The following is a 23,152-nucleotide window of genomic DNA, read 5'->3' as shown; positions in this document are numbered from 1 at the left end:
AAAACCTACATAAAAGCTATGGGTTTGGCAACCTAAACACACAGGAACACATGTATTACCATCAGTATTATGTAGGTAGTTCTGTAATCGACATAGTAAAATATGTATTTTCTAATCCATTAATAGATGTCTATTCAAAAAATGTTTGTGAATTTATGTTTAACTACTTGAAATTTGGTGAGCTACTCTGATTAATACTAAAAACATGTATTAAAATAAAAATATATTACTTATAAAACTATCTAAGAACCATAAATCAGGATAAAGGATTAAATACCCTAGAGAAAAAGAAATATTTTCTGATTATTGTAAGGAGGTTAAGCGACTTGAACAAAAGCTTTGAAAAACTTACTTACAACATGTATCATTATCACATCATAGACTAAACCCTACAAAATGTATTAGCTGTCAGCCAGGTACAGCCCATTACACTCCCCTGTAGAATGGAATTCTCATCAATCCAATACTCATTTTTAAGTTATTTCATATATTTTACTTACTGTTTGCAAAGCCAGTACGCAGCTGAAAATGGATTCTAAAACAACCAGGCAATAACCAATATTTGGGGAATGATGATTAAAAAAAAAAAAGAAAAAAAAGGATTTAAATTCTTACCTTGAATTTGTCCAGTATTCTTGACAGCAGTGGTTTATTGAAGACATTGTAGTAGAGCATTCAATCGTGATGATAGTTCAGAACTGGAATTCAGTAATCTCAATTTGCCAATACCAAGATTCAGTGGAGGGAAAAAAACCCCACCAAATGCAAAATCATTTCAAGATGAGATAAATGGTTAGGAGACATCAGAAGAAAAACAGAAAAAAATGCAATACATATTCCAAATCTCTAGGTATCTTAAACCTCTGTGGTGGTGCATTTCCCCTCCCCCTCCTGGACCGCTTTACGATCTCAGGAATTCCCATCAAGACTTGGCCTTTGTGCAATGAGTTTGGCGGTTAAGTATCCCTTGACCGTACCAGGATCTCTTGCACAGCGAAGGTGGGGAACGAGAGCAGGAATGATCAGTCATCCCCTGACAGCCTTGGAACATATCATTGTAGATCGTAACTTGGGCAGATCGGTATGGGAGGATCGTAGCAGCACTGCTGGAATTTTTGAGAACTCCAGCAATTACCAACCCGGATTGTGGCCAGGCTGGAAATTTACTGATGCCTAAAGTCAATCATCTCACAACCCTATAAACAGCTCTGAGCTCTCCTGGACCACAGCAGTACACCACAGTGTCTCCCTCCGAGCAGGACGCTTCTCAGAGTTGCAAACTCTTAAGTTTGTGAAGTTCAGAGGTCTGGTGACAGGACCTGGGCGGAACTCTGGGGCCCCCTTCAGTCCTTGAGGCCTGACCTTCACCCGTTGAGAAAATCATTTCAAGTGAGTATTTCACTTAACTTGAGGGGAATTTTTAACAGGTACCTTTATATGCATAGTGTGTGTGTTGTGTGAATCGATTCAAATATTGTAATAAATCCTAGTTAATCACTTTGTAAATGCTAAATTAACCAATGATTAATTGCTGCTAAATTCCTGCGATTCTCTTTTTAACTGAATAAATCTTAAACTGCTGCTAGACATATATAATCCTTAGACATAAACCGTTGACCAAGTCTGGGACTAGGACTGGATCCAGCTGCACCGAGACTCCTCTCTGAGAAGGAGTTTAGAAAGCAAGGGGGCCCATTCTGAACCTCATGACTCAATGGGAGGGCCTCCTTTACCCCCTTGTATTTTCAATCTCTGTATAAATCATTCTAATTCACTTCTACCTTTTATATATATATATATTCCATTCATTTAATAAGTAACAGAGTGAACCTTGCCATTGAACTTTGTTAAATTGCACTTTTATAAATTTCTGTTAAAAATCCCTTTTTGCAAATATCTTTAACGGTAATCTTTAAGCGACCTAACCACTCATCTGTGACAACATCAAAGTCAATATTATATTAAAATTTCCAAAATATTTATTAATTTATCAACACAACCCAGTGATTTCTCAGAAACACATATGTCTATATTCTGTTATAAAAATTAGAAAATATATAAACAAAAATACTATAACGCATGGTTGCAAACAATTTTAAGATGACCTGGGTTTCTATCTTTTTAAATTACTGATGTGACTGTTCATTGTGGTTCCCAAGCCCTAAGAACATGGGCTTGGTGGTTAAGTGGAGAGGCCTTGTAACTGTGTGAAAAACTGCCGTTACATTTTTTTGTGTGTTTCTATATTCAAACAAAAGCCTACTTGAATTCCTTTAATGATGAGTTTCAGCCAGTCTTTCTCCATAATTAAGAAGCCAACTGAACACGACTGATAGATGCATTTATGACAAGGATGATTCCTTCAAGTGTTTAGCAAAATCCAAGGGTTTGTGAACAACAGTCTCACTGATGTGTTGTTGAAGCTGTTTGTTTAGCTCTTCATCTATAAATGAATCCATTTGTGAGAATGTATCCTGAAAATTACAAAATATTAGTTGCATTACTAAACAAGGTCAGTATGTGTCTTCCATGCATAGCTTAAATTAGCAGTTCTGTTTCTCTCCCGTGCCCACGGTCATCTAGACCAGACCTATGGAACTACCCCATGTATATCTGGCCTGCCAGTAAGTATCACGTGGCTAGCAACAAAGCAATGTGTCAGGCAGTCCTTCATAAGCTTACATTTTTGGTGAGGATTTTTTGGTTTGTTGTAAACTGGGCTTTAGAAGAATACCTACTACACATAGCTTCCAGCTCTGAAGGAGCTTACACACTAGTTCCTGTTCAACACACCTTATAAAAATAAATCAAGCATCTCTGATCAAAAGGCTAGTGAAAGCAACAATGCTAACAGTAGAGGTTGTGAGTCAGAAAGGAATGCCCTGACCCTGCCTCACAAGATCCTTTCTGGCTGCAGCCAGATCTGGAGCCCTCCACCCTTTCCTGGCGCTCAGATGAGGCAGGTCATGCACGTGGTTTATACCTCCTTGTTAAAGTCTTAACACTCACATAGTCGAGTACTTTGTGCACTCGGAGACAAATTATGCCAGTTAAAAAAAAATACTCGACACAGAACGTACAGAAACCAGAAAGCCAAAGTCAGCGTGCCAATGCCTGGGCACTGCACAGTGAGCCAGCAGATAGGTTATATTGGTATATCGTGCTTAAAAAAAGGACACACAGAGATGAGACTGTACCTTTCTCCTGGGTGTTACTGACGCAACAGGAGGATTAAAGGTCATTCCTCTCATACTGTATGCCTCAAAAAGTTCTGCAGCAGGCCTATAGCAAAAAACACAGTGAAAGAAAAATGGCATTAGATACATTTCTAAATAATATATCACCAAACCAAGAGCAGCTTCTCCCACACACACACCATTCACACCCTCCACCATGCTTTAAGAGAACTCCTCAGACTAATGAGCATCACCTGGAAAAGATCAGAAGCCAACAGCTGGGGAACAATGCAAGTAAAAGCAAGTAAAATGTGTCTAAATATTCAGCTGGGGGGACAGAAGAAGAAATGGGAGACAAGAAAACTGTTCTGTTGGCTTGCCAGCACTCCAAGCAGTCACTGCTTGCCCTGTACATACTTGAAAAAGTAAAAAAAAAAAAAAAAAAAAAAGTGGATAAAGGTTACCCGTCTGATACAATCTGCCTGAATTTCCAACAGTTCCTTACCAAAGGGTTTTATGAAAACTAAGCAGCCATGGGAGAACGGGGAACACCATCACCTGGGAAAAGAACTGGTTAAAAGACAGGAAACAGAGGACAGGAGTCTATGATCAGCTTCTGCAATGGCAGGAAGAAACTATGGATTTCCATGAGGTCTGTGCCAGGACCTGTGCTTTTCAATACACTCAAAGATGAGCTGGAGAGTACAGAGTTATTTGCAGTAGTAAGAACGAGCTGCCTGTGAAGAACTGCAGACAGACTGTATGAGACGGTCAGTAAAATGGCAAATGAAATTTAGTGGGGGGAAAAAAAAAAAAACAGAGGAAAGCAACCTCAGCATCACATAAAACCAGCAGGCTCTGAGCTGACTACTATCACTTAAGGAAAAAAATATTGTTGTTATGACAGATACTTTCACGGGATTGTGCCTTTAATGCTGTTTAGAGTTGGAAAGAAACAGATAACAGAATAGAAAAGTTACATCAGTGTATAAATCCATAGATCACCCACATCTCAAATAATACTGATTGCATCTGAGTCTCCAATTTCCTCATCTTGAAATACCTGAATTGGTCAAAGTTCAGGAACAGGCAACAAAGATGGTGAGAAGTATGGAACAGCTCCTGTCTGGGCCAGATCCCTTCAGCCAGAGGAGATGGTGGACAGAGGGACAATATGATAGAGTCTACCAAGTCAAGTGAGGCACAGAGTGTATTAGAGCAGACTGTTCATTTCCCCTCCCACGGCAAGAACCAGGAACTGTTAAATGATGCATGCTGGCACCAGGTTCAAAATCAAAGAAGGTAGGTCTTAGCGTAAGGAGCTGTGGACTCACGGAACCCTTGCCAAACAATGCTGTATTTGCAACATGTGCTTTGGTTCAAGGGACACTGAATGGTGTTGAAAAGAATTCCATGAACAGGTACTAAACAGAGAATGGTATCAGGCTGAAACCAGTCGGAGGCTAGGACACTGCTCAGAGCATGTATCTTACATGCTTGCCCTGCTTTTACTCTTCCTGAGGCACCTACTTCCAGCCACTGCTGAAGACCAGATGCTGAACTAGCTCCTTAGTCTGAACCAGGATGGCTGTTCTTATGTTTTAACGTACTACGGACCTTACACTGCAACTTGGTTTTCAGTTTACACTGGACAGCCACGGTTCAGTGATCCTGATCCATATTCAGATCAGGGCTGCTGATGCAGATATTTTGCTCCCGTGGGAAGAAAGCACACTGCACTTTGAGATTCTTACCCTTGTCACAGCCTGGCAACAAGCCTCAAAAGAAAAAAAAAAAAGAAAAAGGCAGCCAACATTCTGTACTGGCAGAAGAACAAAGAAAGTGAGTTTGAAGAACAGATTCTCTTTTAATTTTATGGATAATTATTTTTAGGGATTCCTTTAATAAAGTATGAGCAACAGCTACTTTTCAGGGCACTATTTTTAAAAACAGAACTCTCTGATAACTCACCTTTGGCTCAAATCAAGTGAAAGAGCTCCTGAGCCTTCAGTTGGAGCTCCAGCAATAAGGTGAGCTGCAAACTTCTGCACTGTTGGATGATAGTGTCTCTGAAAGAAAGGAAGAAAGAAGGCAGCTGACTGAGGGACAAGGGATAATGTATTTATCTATGGATTCTCGCATTTATTTCCATTTCAACAAGATGGAAGGTTCTGCTTTTGTTTTAGATAGAGAAACTGAGCACCCCAAAATCAGTCAGTTTCTGGGGTTAAGTGAGTGAGAACACCCAGTCATACATTTATTCACTAGTATGTCATGCTGTGAGCATAAGTCTCCACAGTTAATCTACCTCCTGCTCCCAGAAGGCAGGAGAAAGGGCAAAGGAAGTCCTCCCCAAGCCCCAGACTCTAAACCCTGGCTGGAATGACAGATCAAGGTGTCAGCTGCTCCCTGGAGAAGGGATGGACTGCAAGGGAACTTAACAGATTGAAAAAGCCTCCAAAGGCATCTTATTACACAACCTGCACTAAGATCCAGTGTGGTACTAACATACAGGATGTGTCACATCCCCTTTTGAGCTCATTCCTTCCCTATACCACTGTTCTGCTGTTCCTCTTTGTATGGAATAGGCTCATGTGGGCCAGATTTGATTGATAAGCCTGAAGACCTCTGTTCTCTATTTGTGTAAAGCATATAAACATTTAGCAGCTATTCACTGCTGACTTTTACTTCTCAAATCACTCAGCTACTCACTAACCTGAAGTAAATGCAGCTCCCACAGAGCTGTGTTCTGAGCATTGCAATGCTCTGGTTCATCTAGTTCTGGGAGATAAACTCCACTGCCTTGAGATTCGTTGTCTAGCAAGAGGTCCATCTTTGGGAATGTCTGCAACACAGAAAAAAAAAGGACTGACTTACTGATATTGCATGTTCAATTATAACACGGTTAAGTTCAGGATTCATTCCCTGTTATTCAGTCTCAGCAGCATTTAAGGATACTCTGTTTTCATCATTCTTGCTTAGATGCTTAAAAATATTTTGTATAAAATCAATTTGTCAAAAAATTCAATAAGCTTTAACCAGTGAGCTAAAAATTCCAACAAGTAAAACTTACTTGCATTAATACTCTGTTTGTTGCCAAGATCCCAACACTGGAGTTTGGAAGTACATGAAGAGCAAGCGTGGAAAGTCGCTTTAGGAAAGCAAGGGCTCGTTGCTGGGAAACTTGCTTTCTCCGCTTGGCAAACATGACATCCAGGCACTGGAGCACAATCTCTATATCGTCATTGGTACCACCTCAAAAGCACAATTTCATACAAAGAGTAAATAACCATTTTGAGGAACACACAGCTAGATACTGTGCTATTGACTGTATACTGGAACCTCAGAAACAGCATGAAAGCTGGGAGGTTCAAACACAGCACTAATGTGACACAGACATAAGTATCCATCCTTTTTTGGTAAAAATAGTCCAGCTTTGAACAGAAAAAATGTATCATTGTTTCTGTGCTCCTTTCTAAGAAAATATTTCTTCCATCAAAAATGTCTAAACATTAGAAGCAGTTAGTGTTTTAACCCTAAGTGCATTCATTATATCATCTTTTATAAATCGTTAAATGGTGCAAAGATTTAGTCTTTTACTCATCCAGAATTGTAGAATGTTTTTTCTCAATCCTTCCTCCTTAGTGAATACAAATTTATGAAGTTAATTAAAATTTTGTTAATTTCAAACTTTGTAAGTATCTTTTTTCATAAACTATTCAGCTTCTCAGAACTATTAGAAAATTTAGATTAGAAAATTGGAACATCAGAATTGTAAAAATTGGAAATATAAACCAGAGTATTTTAGAAAACAGAATCTAAATTGAAATTATTTTTTAAATTATATTAGAAAAACTAGAGATTTTTCTCTATTAGAGAAAGAAATAGAGAAAAAACAGAGAATTTTTAAATTGCCACTGAAAGAAACAATTATAAGGAAGCCAAAAAACTTGAACTGAGGACAGGATAAATGCTTATCCAAGATCACATACTCAGTATTGCCTAATGAAATGACCTGATTAGAGCCTGTTACCATGTATTGCAATAATACTTCTAGTACTTGTATTGCAGTAGTGCAATGTGCAACTTCAGAAAAAAGTAGATTAAAACAGACAGTAATCTTTTCAGAATTCAGATATCTTAAAACAACTGTAGTCTATTAACACTGTATTAAGGCTATGATACCAAATAAGCAGAATAAACATTATCTAGGTAAACTCTGAAAACAAGAATCTGGAGTTACCTGCATGTAGGCTGAACAGTGTCTTGTAGAGATGTGTGTAGAATTTCATCGGATCAATGTTAAGAACATCACCTATTAACATAATCCCAAATAAATACCTTTACTCCATTAATTTATTAGACAATATTAAACAAAAGTTTGCTTTGAAAGATCTCTTACCTTGACCAGAGAGTATATGAAAAGCACTGAGAACGCAATGAAGACTCTCACGATAGCTTAAAACCTAAGAATACAAAACTAATTAAGTACCCAAAAGAACATAATCTTAAGAAAACTGTAATAAAAGTAAGCTCAACTTACCCCGGATGCAATAAGAGAATGAAGGACAATCAACAGGTCATCAAAAAATTCCACATTTATGAGATGAGCAAACCTTGAATCAAAGAGATTTTTATTTTTAAGCTACAGACATTATCTGCAAACTCAGTTCAAAGTATTCTGAATTGCTAAAATCCACATCTTAAAAGCAGAGCTAAATCACATGCTGAACATCTATTATCTTCACATAGATGGATGATTCAGCCCCCAACTGCTAATCACAGCTTCCCTATAGCACTAGAGACATGCTCGTGTTCTTCAGGAAGTAATCAGACAAAATGATGGAATCACATCACACCCTGCTGGGTTTGCATCACATCAATTCTATCACAGGAAATTTCACATCACATCGAAATGTTTTTAGAAGTAGGTGAAAACTTCAGCAGAGAAATAAAAGAATTTCAACAATTTTGTCAGGGACAGTCTTCTCTCACTGCTTATAAATCCCTTTCAAAGTCAAAAATCCCTCTAGTGCTTTGTCTTTTCTAACACACACAGAAGGTGGACTCAGTTCTTACTTTGCAAGACCTTCTAGCACAGCTGGCAAAAGTGGAGACTTCTGAGCTTTCTTCAAGATTCTGAAGTAAGTTACAAATACAATATTCAAGGTCTCTGTGTGCTGAAGGGAAGAAAACAAAATAAAATACTTAAGCATGGAAAACAGACATTTCTACTTCACTTACTTAAACTCAATTGAAAATGCTCCTCCCTGTCCAAGCCTGCACTCAGGCCTTCCAAACCAGCCCTGGCACTGCCATCTCTGCTCTTCTTATGCTGAAAAGCTCAAGTCCTGCTCTCCTGCCCCCTACTCTGCCCGCTCACCCTCTCCTAGCTAAACAGCCTCTCTTCCCTTCCATCCAGGCTAGCAACACTCCTCCTTCACCTAAAGGCCACTCTGAGAGGCTGGTAACAACCATTACATAGTGCCATAACAACCATTATATAGTGCCATACGTAACAGGAACAGGGCACCTGGAGAACATATATCAATGGATTCAAATACCTTCTTGTGCAGAGAACAGAAGGAAATAGGAATGGCTAACGTGGCCTTCCTGGGTAAACTGAGAGGTCTTGGTTTACTAAAACCTAGACCTCTGGCACAGACAAAATGTTTGTAAGCTGCCAACATTATCCAGAGGTGTAGAATGCTGACAGGTTGGGATGGAGGGGAGACACTTGGTTACAAAAGGGTTAGGAGGTCCTACTTTGCAAAAATAGGAAAATAATCTCTAAATTACTTACCAGCTTCAATTTTTTTTCTTTACTTTCTGACGCTTCTGCTTCCAAGAGTTCTCGTTCCAGTTTCTCTTCTGCTTTCTTCCACTGAAAACATACAGTTGATTTTAAGACAACAGATTAAATGTTTCCAACCAGCCTGGATATCCAGGTTTCTCAGATACACAGAGAACAAATCTTCCATGCTTGGTGAGTTGCTTAAGTCACCCTGTGATGCTACAGGATAGCCAACTTGGATATATTCCTTCTTATCAGAAACAACCAATCAAAGGCATTATCAACACCAGAAACAGAAAAAAATTAGGAAGATAATTAAATTCCCTGTAGAACCTCATAAATATTCAAGTACAATGCAAACACTAATCACCGATGCTGAGAGTTAACAATGGCAACAGGGAGAAGGGCAATCATTGCTAGAACAAATTGCTACATAAAGTCACTGAAGTAGAGCATGAGAAAGCACGCGTCATACCTTTCTTTGCATTCTTGAAAGATTTTTTCTTTTCTCTTTGTAAGTCATGAACTTTTTCTTTGGTGCAATGTCTTCGGAATCTTTTTGTAATTCTACTTCCTTAATTCTTAAGTGAAGAAATACTTTTAACACCTATCGTAAAATAAAATAAATACAACGAAAGGTGATCCACAACAGAGGAACAGAGAGGGTAAGAAATCCTGAATTCCATTCAGGCTAGTGGGCTTTGCTGGTCAAAGGTTCTTCTGTTTACTCCCCTCCTGTTCCTTCATATCTGTATCTCTCATCTCTGCTCCTAGTTCCTTCTCCAGCACTGTCCATTTCTGTTCATTCCTCCATTTGCCTCTCTCACTTCAAGCTTCCCTGCCTGACTTAACCCATGTCTCTGTTAAGAGTTGATCTTGTGCTCCCAGTCTCCTTCCCCTGTCCCATCTCTCTCTTTCTAACTCTCTGGCTCAGCCCGCTCCTAAGCTGCCTGCGGTCTGACAAAGTGAGGAAATTCTGCTTGTCCGTAGCCAGCAGCTGCACTAACTTTGACTTCTGGATTTTTTTTTAAACCATTGACAGAAGAAAATTGTGTAGTACAATAAAGACTCTTACCTCAGGTCTGACATCGTAATTTCTACCCCTCACAAGGCCAGAAATGACCTTAACTACACCGAGCGAAGCATAACCCAACTTGTCTTGTTTAAAGAGCTTCTTAACTGCCTCAAAGCACAGTTCAGAAATCTGAAAAGTGAATTCAAACAAATTCTTCTGTAAAGCCAAGTCTACGACAACAGCTAACTGATAATACTGATGGTATTTACTAATTAGAAAGTGGACACAGCCTGTAAGATAGCAAAAAGATATGGCCACAAGATCTGGATATTGTGGAATAAAGCTCAGAAATAGATTATTTTTCATGCAAAACAAAAACTCTTCCCCTAATCAGAAAATCACTTACCATTTTTGATGCATCATTCATGAGCGGAACAATAAGAACAATAATGTTGTTGTGGAAGTTAAAGTGGGGTAGGGCCACAAGCAGCTCACACAGACACTTCACTGCAATCTCTGCTAGACCTTTATATGCTTTTAATGAGATGACATTGCTTTTCTTCAACTTCCTTTGTTTCCAATCTGCACAAAATGTTAATTTTACCCATTACTGTTCGCAACGTAGGGAAGCTTCTAAATATTTACATTTTTAGTTATTGCAGGCATTCTCCTACACACTTATATGAAACAGTACTTGCATTAAAGACAGCAGGTAGCATTCAATCAGAGGAGGTTAACTGTGATGCTGCAAACAATTTTGCATTTACTACAAAAAATGGGAAGTGTTGACTGTACCTTTAATTGTTTGTTCCAGATTTTCCAAGTAAAATTTATACTGGCTCACAAGGCCTTCTTCAAATTCTCTCAGTTTCTGAGTTTCTTTTTTAACCTGTAAACATAATACACATGAAATTTTATTTGGAGAGCTAAATCCTGAAATTAACCAGCGGTGAAAAAAACACAAAGTTTTTAAACAAATTATCAGATACCCAAGTAGTTTTTTTTCTAGACACACATTCCTAGAAATTTATGAAAAACAAAATATTTCTACATATTTCTCTATGTGTTCTTATGCTCAGAGGGCCTTTTCCAACTTGGCTGATTTCATTTATAGGTACTGAAGTGAAATTTATAAATAGATGTTATTTTAAATCCATGACTCTAAACTGCACTACCTATATTCAAGAAACCTTCTAAAGAATTTGTTAAAAACAAGCTCCAGAAAACAAGTTATTCTGCATTTGCTCAGCAAATTATTGAACACATGACACAGAAATCTGTGCCAGTTAGGTGACAACGTTGCATAATTTGCCTTCTTTCTAGTTCCCTTCACTGTGACACAAAAGACCATCTTGTTACAAGGTTTATGATGAAAGTCACACGGGTTTGGTATGCTACTTTCATATACTATTTTTTCCCTCCATTACCGCCAGCATGTCAGCTACTTAGTGAAGGAAGTACATAAGAATTAAAAGTTCAAAACAAAGACCTCTGCCCCTGAAAGTGTCACAGTTTCAGAATTTCCACAAGTACTTGTGTATTTGTCACCCTTTGCTCAAAACTATAAATTCATATTAACCAAATCAGTATTAGTATTTGGCATAACTTAAAAAAATCTGAACTACTCACAATACTCTATAAAGAAATTTGGTACTTCACCTTGGTAGCCTTTTCTGCTTCAGTCAGAGGCCGAATTTTGTAAGAAGGTGCAATATCTTTGAATATCTCCATCAAAGAAACCATGACCAGCTTCCGAACAATCACAGCCACATTAGGATCCTGTTCCATCAGCATGGCACGCAGCTCCTTCAACTTTTTAATCTGATTAAGAGGCGGACAAAGTCAGCTGAAGATCACCCACAAACCAATGTACAAGCACAATGTGCATTTCAGCAAAAGTTTGCCACAAGAAACATGCCTCATTTTTAAATACTACAAGGAGAGAAAAATTAACTCAGCAGTTACTCAGACTCTACTTAGCACTGCATAAAGAGCCAAGAAATGCTAGATATCCCAACAAAATTCTTATCTCAGAAATGTTCAAACTATCCTCCTATTACAAACTTGCACAGGATTATAGCAAATTACTGGCATATCCTGAAACATTGAGAACTATCACATACAACCCTGAAAACAGAGCTTAAACAATGGTCATGCTTAAGGAACAAGGTAGTTTGGACAGGAAATACCACAGACAGTATTATTCCTAAAACCACAAGTATTCAGAGCAAACACAGTCACCTGGATCTTCGCCTAATTCAAATCCTTTGTACCAACCTATGGCAGCAGTTTCACCGTTTGCCACCCCCTGAGAAGTGATACAACACTGACCTTTTTACTTGTTCTACTCATGTATTTTTCTGCTTTTGCTATTGTTTGGTCACTTCAGATCTTTATTTATTGACATACTGCACAACACAGACACCCATACATGCATGTTAAGTAAATGCAACCTACGTTGTTGTCTGGCTCAGAGAGAATGGCCGATGCTAAGGCAGCTATGTGCATCTTCCTTTCCTGCAGCTTTTGTCTCCTTTGAGCAGCCATTTCCTCAGGAGTGAGAACAGGCAGGGGTTCTTCATTAAAGTCTAGCACAAGGTGTGATAGTTAGAAAGGAGCGTCACTAGGGAGGCCGCTTAATAAATACCATATTGTGAACTACAGTTCTAGATACTGCATTTTAGACGGGTACCATGATAACACCACACAAGAGTAACATGTGCGGTTCCACAGTAAAAGAAGCTTTAAGAATGACCTTGCTAGAGCTTATATTAACCCAGAGATTAATTTTTGCTCCACTCCAAAATCTTACACTTGCAAAAAGAAATGGACCAAATGTTTTTGAATCTGCAACTGGTATTTCCTAAGTACAGTGGGAACATATAAACTCAACATATGACCCCAACTGTGCCAAGAAACTGCAGTGTTCTGCAATTTGCAGCAAATTATTCACGATTCACTTTTTCTTTTAAAAATACAATTTTTTTATTTGCGTTTTCTGAGTATTATTTTGCTACAACTATGTCCTTCCTCAACTTCAGATTATATTTAGAGATTATTGACCCAGAAGTGTCAGAGTTACAACTGCAACTGTTATTTGAATATGACTCTTAACTGGATAGCAAACTGCAAATCGAAGTCTGAATTTCCTGGTATTCTGCTGTTTTAAGTAAAAAATTTCAAAGACAAAAACAGACACTCAAAAGCCCACAGAAGTCTGTGTCCTGAACTGCACTTCAAAATGATCTCAGAGTAATCAAACTAGAGCCACAGCATATACTCCTTAAGACCAAGATTTCCCTTCTCACTAGCAAAGATGACACGACTGATATAAGGAACTTCAGGCAAACATCAGTTCCAGGTTAAAATCAAAGTAATTTTAAAGAGATTCTGAAACCAGCTGTTCTTCAGGTCCTGGGATCCTAACAGGTAAGAAAGCAAGCACTGAATCACTGTTATGCTTTGGGGCAACATGGTAATGAACATATTCAAAAACACCCTAAAAAATTACACTTAAATTACAAACTTCCTTAGGAAACAGCAAAGTACTCTTCAGATATGTCAGTGATTTGGAAAAAAAAAACACCCAATGAAAAGCAAACATGATGTTTTATTACCCTCTGCTTCCTCCATTTCTTCTGTACCATCTTCGTCATCCTGTGCAACATTGAGAACTGCAAAAATAGAGTGTCTAGTGTCAAGCATATAATAAACACTGTGGAATTCTAAAAGAATAAATTATATACATCTTGGCTACTATACTGATTCCAGAATCTGTGTCCTACCTGGCTTTTCCATAGTTTGGGGAATAATGCCACTTTTGTCTTTGATGGGGAGCAGATGGATGAGTTCTTTTTCTGGCTCAGTCTGCATACGTCTTGGCACCTTCTCATATTTGTCAATCACACTTTCATGTTTTCGCTTTTTGACGTGAACAGGTTCACTGAAAAATACAAGGCAAACTAAATGAATTAGCCATCTAATTAGACGTGAACCATGTATGACAGTATACTAGCTGGATTAAGTGTCCACACTCAGAAAAATAAATAATGGCTGATCTTATTAAGTGGAATGTTTGAGTGTGTTCACCATTGACAGCACCAGTGACCACTCAATCAATGTTAATGTGGATCTGTACAGGATCTTTGAATTCAGGACAATACAGTGCTTCCCATCTTTTTATAGGAAACTAAATGTGAAATAAGCAAAGACAAAATGAGATTTAGTTAATCTGGCAGGCCAGCCAACTTCGTGAATTTTGAAATGTTGGCATATGAGTGTAAACACACACATCCATGCAAAATGCTTACATTGGTTTTGAATTAACAAAAAAATTAATTGAATGGTGTAACCGCTTATAGCACAGGCATACTATAGAGTGTGTTATCTGTTCATCTTATTAAAAAACTAAAAGCCAGGGATAAAGAATCACATTGTTGAAGCCACATGGTTGGTCTATCTTATAACAGGAACACTGCTTTTGTTCTTGTAAGGGGCGGAGTTTCAACTATGGATATCTGAAGGATTCTGAAAGCTCTGGGCTCAGAGACTGCTAGGCTTAAGAAAGTAAAAATCACTTGTATGAGAAGCAGTTTTATATCCCAGAGTCTACCTAGATTCCCTGCACACATGACACAGTCACCCTATGCATGCATTGTAAGGACAGTGCATCAGCCTCAGCCTTGCTGTCCCTGGGCAGATCAAACCTTTCCTATGTACCCAAATCCTACACGTCTGTGATTGATCTGTTGAGCACGAAGAAAATACAGCTGCTGTGAAAACAAGGGAAATTCTGGGTCATACCAGTCATCTGGAAACCCTAGTACTAGCTGATGGGTTTTGAGATGGCACTGCTCCCATTCATGTAGCATAAGGGACTCAGGGACCCTTCAAAGTAAGGCAACAGTGAACAAATCAGATGAAGCTTGTGAAGACAAACACCCTTCGGAAATGTGATTTCAGCCCTAAAACATTAAAAATTTTGGAAGAGAGTAAATAAAATACAAAGATGCAAAATAGAAACTATTAAGAACTCAGCACAGCCTGTCTCTCACCTAGGCCAAAGTGCTGTTTTACCTGCCTCCCTCCCCACTGTGCTCCCCCACTGCATGTGCAGGTGCCCTGCCATGGCTGAGGCTCACTAAAAACTTAACCCTGAGCAGTCCTGCCATGAAGGACTCCACCGGCAAGCAAGCAGGACTAGGACCCTCTCACTGGACAAACAGTCCAGTGTCTTCCTTAAGGTGTCCCACAGCCTTGCTCTCCCCTACCCTGCCTTGACCTCCCAGGCGACGCTTAACCAGGATGTGATAATGAGCGGGTCAGTGCACATTTTTATTCATCCCTACTCCCTGTTACCTTTTACCACTACTGCTATCACTTTCCTACTCTGCTCACTGGGAAAGCCTGTGTCATACCCCAGTCTCCAAGGTTAACAAAAATAATGCAGTGTGGTGTACCACCCTTTTGCAGGAGATGTCCCTAACCTGCACATAAGTATATAAGAACATAAGTATTTAGTCTGTCCTAATATGAGCATGTAATTTATAAGTGAGGTAATATTTGACAAGTCCTTAAGAATGATTATATTTGATCAGAGTGAAGCAGACTAAAAAGACAAATTCTCCAGTTTAAGGGAACACCAGGAAAGGAGCTAAAAGCTAGGAACAGTAAAACGGGTAAAAGAGCAACTATCCTTCTATGTTGGATTTGTGAACTCTACCTAACACTTTGCCCCAGAAAACTGGTAACAAATTCTTTGTATGAATATTTTGGTGTAGCATGTGTTTACAGACATGGCTTCCAGAACCTTTTTTTTTTTTTTACAGCAATTTGCAATGCAATATGAAAGTACAGTGGCCCGAAGTACAGGGAACATCCTGCATACTCTATATACAAAAAAAGACTCTGTATACAGATCAAAGCATTTCTTTCAGTTTGAGGAATGCTACTCATCTCGCAGCCAGGGACCTCATGGGAAGGAACACTGTGCAGAAACAGTATCCTGAAGGTCAGGCAGAGCAGGTGAATGTACTGATACGCATCAATACATTAATACTGAATGTACTGAGAGACTAAGGCAACAGTAAACTGGAACTGCAAAGAAACACCAGACTGAAAGAGACCTCCTCATATATGTATTACATATTAATTACATATTAACCACACAAAGCTGAATTAGTACGAAAAGTAGACATAACAACACCACTCACTTAGAAGAAAGATCTCTGGTTAAAAAGGATGCTTTTTGAGCCAAATCCTCCATTAATTTTAAGTCATCTTCATCCATCATGTCCAGTGGAAGAGCATCTTCTTCCTCCTCTTCTTCCCGTTTTTCAGCTATTTTAGAAGATGATGTGTACAGATTAAGATCCTGTACATATATTCAAACTTGAAAACCTAACCCTGCCTACACCTGTGAGACCATTTTACACCTTACTTCAACCTTGGGCTTATCAACCTTCATGCATGTCTTTTGTGTTATCCCAGAAAACAGCCCCTTCATTGTGACATCCAATAATGATTCGAGCAAACACATTTCTACCATCTCCAACCATCAGATCTTGTTTCCAGAATGGTTACATTTTATGTTTTTCATAAGTCTCCCTTTCTTTCCTTTAAACAAGAACAGCAATTATTTGTACACAGAAAATGAAATGTTGTTTTCCTGATACATATGCAGCAGGATATTTAGTAGTCCTCATACCTTTTTGCTTACAAAAAAACCTCTGAGCAAACACTTACCAACTGTTTTTTTCTTGCATTCTTCCAATGGAAAAGGTTTTCTAGAGATAGCATCTCTGACAGCCTCCCTTAGCTTCTTCTGTTCTTTTCGATACTTCTTAGCAGCACTTTGCTGCTTGTACTGTTTATTCTTTAATTTGTTGTCAAGTTTTATTTTACTAGTTCTCAGTAACTTGCGAAAGCTTGGAACTCGTTTTGTGTTTTTTCTCTAGGAAACAAACAGAAAACTAAAAGTAACTGACATGTTCATAGCCTTTGTGAAATTTATTTCACTGTTTCAGATCTCATTAAGTTCATATTCTACCAGGGCTGAAGGTGTTTCTTCCAAATGGTATCATCAGTTAGCTCCAACCCAACTGCGTTAAATTTTTGAGAAGACCTGCGAAGAATGTTTTACAGAAATGTTCTTTGACAATTTTTTTTTAATAAACCCTATGTCCATCACTTTTAGACACATGAAGACTCCAAGTATGGTAAACAGATTGTGAGGGCACAGTTCCTTGCCCTGTGCGCTCCTAAGCACTCTGTCTCCGCTCTTCACAATGCCGATCTTCCCCAGCACACGATAAGGTTAGGAGGGTCTGGTACAAGGCCACAGCCTCAGGCAAATGTGCTCCTGCAGCACGCTTCCCCATGCTGAGCTTCGGCTCTCTCCTGCCCCAAACTCTCCATGACTGGTAGCTGCATGGAAGAGACAAGGCTGCCCGCTGCAAGGCTCAGAACAGCACAATGCATAAGCTGTGTACGGGCTACAGGTGCCAAAGCTCAGGGAGCCACAGTGGTCACAGCAAAGAGGGCTCAGGGAAAGCCCAGAGGTGCAGATCAATGCAGGCACCCTGTGCCAAAGCCGCAAAACACTCCCAGGAGCGTTCAGGATGGAAACGGACGCAGCATGGCTTACCTACTGAGGGGCATGGGAAGGCAAGGGCTGCGGAGGGAACATGGGCCATTGTATTAGTCCCGGTGGCGGTGGTGGGTGTCCCTTCGGTAAGGGAACAGGCGGCTGGACCAGTGTGGGGCTCCTCGAATCTGGAATTTTTGCCAGTTCACCTTTATCTTCCTTTTTTAGATCTGACTACTGGGAAAGCGCTGAAGAGGCAGAAGCAGCGCTGAGGCTCGTCCCTGTGCCACGCAGGCCGCACCGTGAGCTGCAACAGCCGCAGGCAGCGACGCCGCGGCCCAGAAGCCGCCTCGGCCTCTGCCGGCCCCCTCCGGTGCCACCTCGCAGCCCGGGCGCCTGCCAGCAGGGCCCGCTGCAGACAGCCCTGCCCTCTGGCAAAGCTCCGACGCCACGCTCCTCAGGGTAACGAACAACGGTGACCCGGTTCTTGTTCCGCGCCTCAGCTTTGGCAAAACCACCTTCGAGAGGCGACAGACGGAGGTGGAGGTGTGTCCTGCCGGGGAGCCGCCGCTGAAGGGCGGGCTGCTGCCCGCCCCACGCACGCCGCGTTTTACCACCGCCCCCCGCCGCTCGCAGTTTTGTCGTTACCCTCAGCAGCGCAGGACGAACCCGCTCGGCCCGCGGGGAGGCGGAGCCGGCGCACGAAAGCAGCCTCCTCCCGAGGAGCCCGCGCCGGAGGCCCGGGGGCCGCCCCCCGCCTCCCAGCACCGGCCGGGGCCAGGCGCGCCCCGCGGCGGCACAGGGGTCGGCAGAGGCCCAGGCTCCGCTGCCCCGTCCCGCCCAGCCCCGCCGCCCCCCCCCCCGCAGTACTCTACCGGCTTCATGGCGGCGGCCGGGCGCGCGTGCTGTGCCGGTGACGGGCAGCGGAAGCGGCGGCTGGGGGCGGGGTGGAGCCGAGCCCGCCCCCGCCCCGCCCCGCCCCGCCCGGCCGCAGGCACAGCGGCCCCTGGCGGCACCGTTGTGAGGGACAGGGGCGGCCGCTCCGGGGGGCAGCTGCTCCCACTCCGTAAATGAATACAGCTTTTAATTCAACGCTCCACCCTCCGCCCCGCACCACAACGCGCCCTCCGGGAGCAGAGCATCCGCCTCCGAGCTCATCCCCCCGAGCCTCAGAAAGAGGAAAGCTGAGCTGCAAGCGTACGACGCTGCCCTTCACCTCAGCTCCTCAGGGAGGCAAGAAATGGGCGCAACCGAAGCGTGGGTACTCGGTGCAGGAACCGGCCCAGTTTTCATCAGCACAGCACCATCCGTGAGGCACTCCCTTGCCCTCCTTCGCAGGAAGCGACGGAGGAATAGAAAAGAACCACGCCGCACATCTGCTATAAGTTTTATTTACACAGGAGCTGTTACCTAGTGGTCTTAAAGGAAGGCTTGATCCTTCTATTTACAGTTATATACAGATTTATAGCTGAAAAGTAAGAAAACTGTACAAGATAACACAAAAATATAAGACAAATTGGATCCAATTTAAGTAGTGAATACATAAGTTAAGAAAAATCTGACATTTAAATTTCAAATTGTAATGTTATGAGTAGTATATATGTCATTTTTAAACCAGATAGCAACGTAAGTTACACCACACTAAATCTTTACCCCAATTATGTAGACTCTGCTTTTAAACACCAGACAACTGGAAGCCTCCTGCACTTAAAAATACATAATGGTAATTTTGACTTGATTTCCACAGAGGGACCAGTTACAAAAACCCACATGTAAGGAATTTATTTACATTAAATATTAGCAAAAATGGACCAAGAGAGTGCAAGTGTTCCTCACCTGCAGTGCTATCCATTTTAAACTTCCATCCCCTACAATCACAAGTTGTTGTACAGCATCTTCGAGAATAGGAAATGGTTGAAAATATCTGCCGTGACACATACAGTATGACCCTATGTCTCACAGTTAAAAGATGTTAAAGAATTAAGTATCACTAAAACCAGATACTTTTTGGATTTCAGTATTGCACACTAATAAAAGATAGTTTCAAAAACGATTCCATGTCTGCATTATTCTGAAGTGTTAAAAGCGGCTGCTCCTTTGACGACGCAAAGTTTGCAGATAGCTTTGTCAGTTTTTAGTGTTCACCGTTACATACAAGTATTTCTTAGTTGGAAATGGCTCAACAAAACAAAACTTCTGGTGGCAAAACCCTTTCACAGAATACCCACTCCATTTTTAATAAGCTGCACAACCAATACACCAAAACAAATGCTTAACGCCACTTGCTTTGAAAGCTCTACACTCTGAAAATAATAGCCCTGATCTTAACCACTGTTTAAAATTCAGATTATTTTTGCTCTAACAGGTTTGGGCACAATACTTCCACAGTTCCTGAGTTAATCACATTTGCCCAGACTGAAGAATGAAGCTGCAACTCAAAAAACCCCAAGTAAATAAGACAATACCCCTTCCCAAATTTTAACCATCTTGCACATAAACATACCAAACAACCTTATTTGGTCCTCAATACTTTCAAATGGTTAATTTTGGAGGTAATATTTGTACCAAAGCATTTGGTTTGGATAGCAGTTTTGGGGCCTTAAGATTTAGCATTTCCCTCATCCCCCCCAAAAAGTGCCTTTGTGGTATTTGTAAAAAAAGTTATGCCTCAAAATTTTTTTAAAGTACCAACAGAAGTTATTACAAATGTTTATTGCATTGAGCTGATTCGTTTGAAGTATTAAATATGAACTCCCCCGCTTCTCAGTTTTATAGGTTTTAGTATTCTGTGTGAAAACAAATCTTCCCATGACAAAAAGCTAATACTGGCAAAAAGGGTGAAGATTTCATCAGTTCATTACTCCACTGAGAGCTGTGACGGTTTTCCATCTCATTTTCACATTTGCTATAGTGCTTCTCCACATAGAAGTGATGTGAAAACTTCTTTGTCATCAAGTGGTTTTCCATTTTCAATTGACCTCAACATTACAACGATTAGCTTTTCAGTGCTGGGCTATGGTTCTTGTCCCCTTCTTTGTTGTCCTTCATCAGTGAGGCAAACACCTGGAAAAGTAAATTATTTAATGAATATAAAAAAGCCAGTCTTCTAAAAAAGATCAGTATTAACCACCACAATATTAGCATGGAGATTAATTTCTAGAATGAGACACAAGAAAGGAAGCGCCCATTGCTCAGAAGTCAGACATGCAGCGTAAAGTAGTCATTAAGTGCCCCATATACTCATGTGCTGACATGTCTGTTTTGAGATACATTATATATATATATATACATATATATATATATATATATATATATATATATATATACACACACACACACCTCTCCAAGAAACTCACCTGTGCCCATTTTTTGTTACTATTCTGCATCTGAATAGCTGCAATACAGCTAAAAAGCTTTTCTGATGTAATGTCTTCTGGAAGCTTTGTTAGAAACTGTGCTATATGAATAAAGTCCATCTGTAGGAGAATATCTTCATATAACCGAAGGATTCCTAACCCTGTCCTGAACAAAAATTCTTCTCCATCTCTACAGAAAACGTCCCAGACACGACAGGCCAGATCAAGTGGTAATGACTTGCTGTAGAGTGTAAAAATCCTACAATTGAGGAAAAAAAAGGCACAGTTATAACTTTAACCTATTACAGAAAGACGAAAATACAACCTCCTTTAAATCTCAGTTACATTAGCTGAGAGTGAGCAGATGACAAATTATTTCATGTGTTCTTATTTTTTCTGTATTTCAAAGATCCACAGGTCTCCAGTTTTTAAAGTCAGAACTACTCTAAAACCCATCTCTTTTCGTGCTACAGGAAATCCTCCATTTGAAAGCCACCTCCTTTACGAAGCTCTGGCTAGAGAAGTTACAAACATCTTTACACTCAGCGTATAATACAAATAAGAACGTAACCCTTCTCTCCCATTCTTTAAGCCATACAGTTTAACAGCTCTGTTCATCATTTGTTTTCTAAACTAAATCTAAAGCCACAAGTTATCTCAATAGAAGGCTATATCCCACTAATGTACTAATGAGATTTCAATAACTACACTGCTGTGATACCCTTTCAATTTCTATTCATGTTAAAAATCGCCAAAATCTAAAGACAGTCGCTGTTCTATTCTTATTGGGAAGACTCCACTTGCATTTCTTATTGCAAAGTTTATTTTTACAAAGCATTCATTATACATGGGCAGAGAGTTCAGTCTGCTGTATGTACCATATTGTAGAACCCCTCCCATAAATTTGTAGTGGTTCCTTTGATACAAAGCACAGTGTTCTCTGTTTCCCCATTATTCCTATCGGGAAGTGCTTCACGAACACTCCTTCCTGCAGACTACCACAACCTCTTCTACTCTCCCTTTATAAGAGGAGCTCTCTACTGAAGGCTATCCTTGGAACATGTGCAGGAATTAACAATCTTCATTTCTCACAGGTAATTGGAAGCAGAATATTCTAGTACTTTGTACAGCAGCACTATTTCCGCAACATATATACCTCTCCTAAACTCTAAGGACTGCAGCACGCTCCTGACTCAATGCTGCTATTGTATGACCTGCTCCTGCTGAGACTTACGGCTTACTGATAAGCTGCATCTTATAGCTGAAGTTCTTCATTCCCAAGTACTCAGATGACATGACATTTTTATATTATTTAATTCTACCCAATTCAATTTACTCTATTAGAAACTTCTAACCATATAATAATCCTATATGAAGCACATGCCTATCCACACACACTTACGAACAGACATTCTGTATTGGGCAGCACTATACACACTTCAAGGGCACTTGCATTACTGCCTTCCATTACAAGAACATAACGTAGTTTGGTAGTTTCTGCTTTAGAACATTCATTACTTCAAAATGTTCACTCTATTTCCAAGTTCATCCCTTCCCAAACCAGGTCCTAAATTTCATCCTCCTTCTGCTTTGAAGGCTATATTCCTGTATTTCTTCTGTAGCTGATTACGTTCATTCCATCAAGTCTCTTAAAATCAGTCATAATACAACTACGGTGTAGTAGCCTCCTCTCCCCTATTTATGTTATGTTACACATAGCTGACTCTTACCTGCAGCAACAAGAAAACTATTTCTATGTGAATAGATGTCACTCTGAATCCCAGTTCATAAAATTTGAATCCTGCCAGAGGAACTGTGATTGCACAAAGCAGTTTGCCACGATTTCACAAGACCTAGGAAGCTGATGTACACAAACACCTACTGAATACTTTTTTTAATCTTGTATTTCTATTGCTGAAAAACCTACAGCAAAATGGAAAGTGTTCCAACAGTTGTAAGGTCAGGTTTGCTATGTTCTCTGAACTCACCAGTCTATCAAATATATGTCTGGAGTGAGACTGTATGATTTGAAATGAAGAAACAATTTGGGAAGATTTTCTTCAAAGAATACTTCAAAGGCTGCAAAGTATTTCAGCATCTGTAGAGATAGCAGAACACCTCATAAGCAGTCATCAAAAGAATGTTTAGTTGTAAAATAACACAAACCCCACCAAGCATTGAGGATGTCAACATAGCACAATGTGACTTCTTAGGATAAGTACAATG

At 40.2% G+C, this 23,152-nt stretch overlaps 2 protein-coding genes across 7 annotated transcripts in view; both read right to left on the bottom strand.

Annotated features, from left to right (window-relative positions):
* Nucleotides 1-248: 248 nt before the first annotated feature.
* On the bottom strand, nucleotides 249-18,529 carry NOC3L (NOC3 like DNA replication regulator). 2 transcript variants are annotated; one of them, XM_087764484.1, is made up of 21 exons: nucleotides 18,446-18,529; nucleotides 16,730-16,937; nucleotides 16,198-16,324; nucleotides 13,771-13,928; nucleotides 13,603-13,659; nucleotides 12,443-12,573; nucleotides 11,645-11,806; nucleotides 10,781-10,874; nucleotides 10,392-10,567; nucleotides 10,046-10,174; nucleotides 9,446-9,577; nucleotides 8,980-9,060; nucleotides 8,256-8,356; nucleotides 7,720-7,792; nucleotides 7,579-7,642; nucleotides 7,420-7,491; nucleotides 6,250-6,431; nucleotides 5,893-6,021; nucleotides 5,148-5,245; nucleotides 3,198-3,282; nucleotides 249-2,474 (listed from the first exon to the last, which is right to left on the bottom strand). In XM_087764484.1, the coding sequence occupies exons 1-21, from the start codon at nucleotides 18,452-18,454 to the stop codon at nucleotides 2,343-2,345; spliced, it is 2,400 nt and encodes a 799-aa protein (XP_087620610.1). In that variant the 5' UTR covers nucleotides 18,455-18,529; the 3' UTR covers nucleotides 249-2,342. The 2 variants fall into 2 exon arrangements, with proteins under 2 accessions (XP_087620610.1, XP_087620611.1); XM_087764485.1 differs by lacking the exon at nucleotides 18,446-18,529 and adding an exon at nucleotides 17,631-18,403 and having other exon boundaries at nucleotides 1,674-2,474.
* A 416-nt stretch (nucleotides 18,530-18,945) lies between these two features.
* Nucleotides 18,946-23,152, bottom strand: part of TBC1D12 (TBC1 domain family member 12) — a 50,049-nt gene continuing 45,842 nt past the window's right edge. For all 5 annotated transcript variants that reach the window (XM_087765477.1, XM_087765478.1, XM_087765479.1 and 2 more), the window contains 3 exons: nucleotides 22,915-23,024; nucleotides 20,927-21,185; nucleotides 18,946-20,633 (listed from right to left, as the gene is read on the bottom strand). In XM_087765477.1, coding sequence (XP_087621603.1) covers nucleotides 20,565-20,633; nucleotides 20,927-21,185; nucleotides 22,915-23,024 — 438 coding nt within the window. In that variant the 3' untranslated portion in view covers nucleotides 18,946-20,564. The remainder of the gene's footprint in view (nucleotides 20,634-20,926; nucleotides 21,186-22,914; nucleotides 23,025-23,152) is intronic.

This window comes from Nipponia nippon, unplaced genomic scaffold (genome assembly GCF_047370975.1).
Source record: "Nipponia nippon isolate SJK-2023a ecotype South Korea unplaced genomic scaffold, ASM4737097v1 scaffold_3, whole genome shotgun sequence".
NCBI lineage: Eukaryota > Metazoa > Chordata > Aves > Pelecaniformes > Threskiornithidae > Nipponia > Nipponia nippon.
The sequence above is the reverse complement of the archived record's forward strand: the minus strand, read 5'-3'. Positions and strand labels throughout refer to the sequence as shown.

What these genes read in the sequence shown, in the direction of transcription:
- NOC3L (XM_087764484.1), bottom strand. An exon ending in ATGCAAGAAAAAAACAGTTG is followed by an intron (nt 16,325 to 16,729) that starts GTAAGTGTTTGC and finishes CTTCTAAAATAG; the next exon opens with CTGAAAAACGGGAAGAAGAG. An exon ending in ATTACGATGTCAGACCTGAG is followed by an intron (nt 9,578 to 10,045) that starts GTAAGAGTCTTT and finishes ATTTTACGATAG; the next exon opens with GTGTTAAAAGTATTTCTTCA.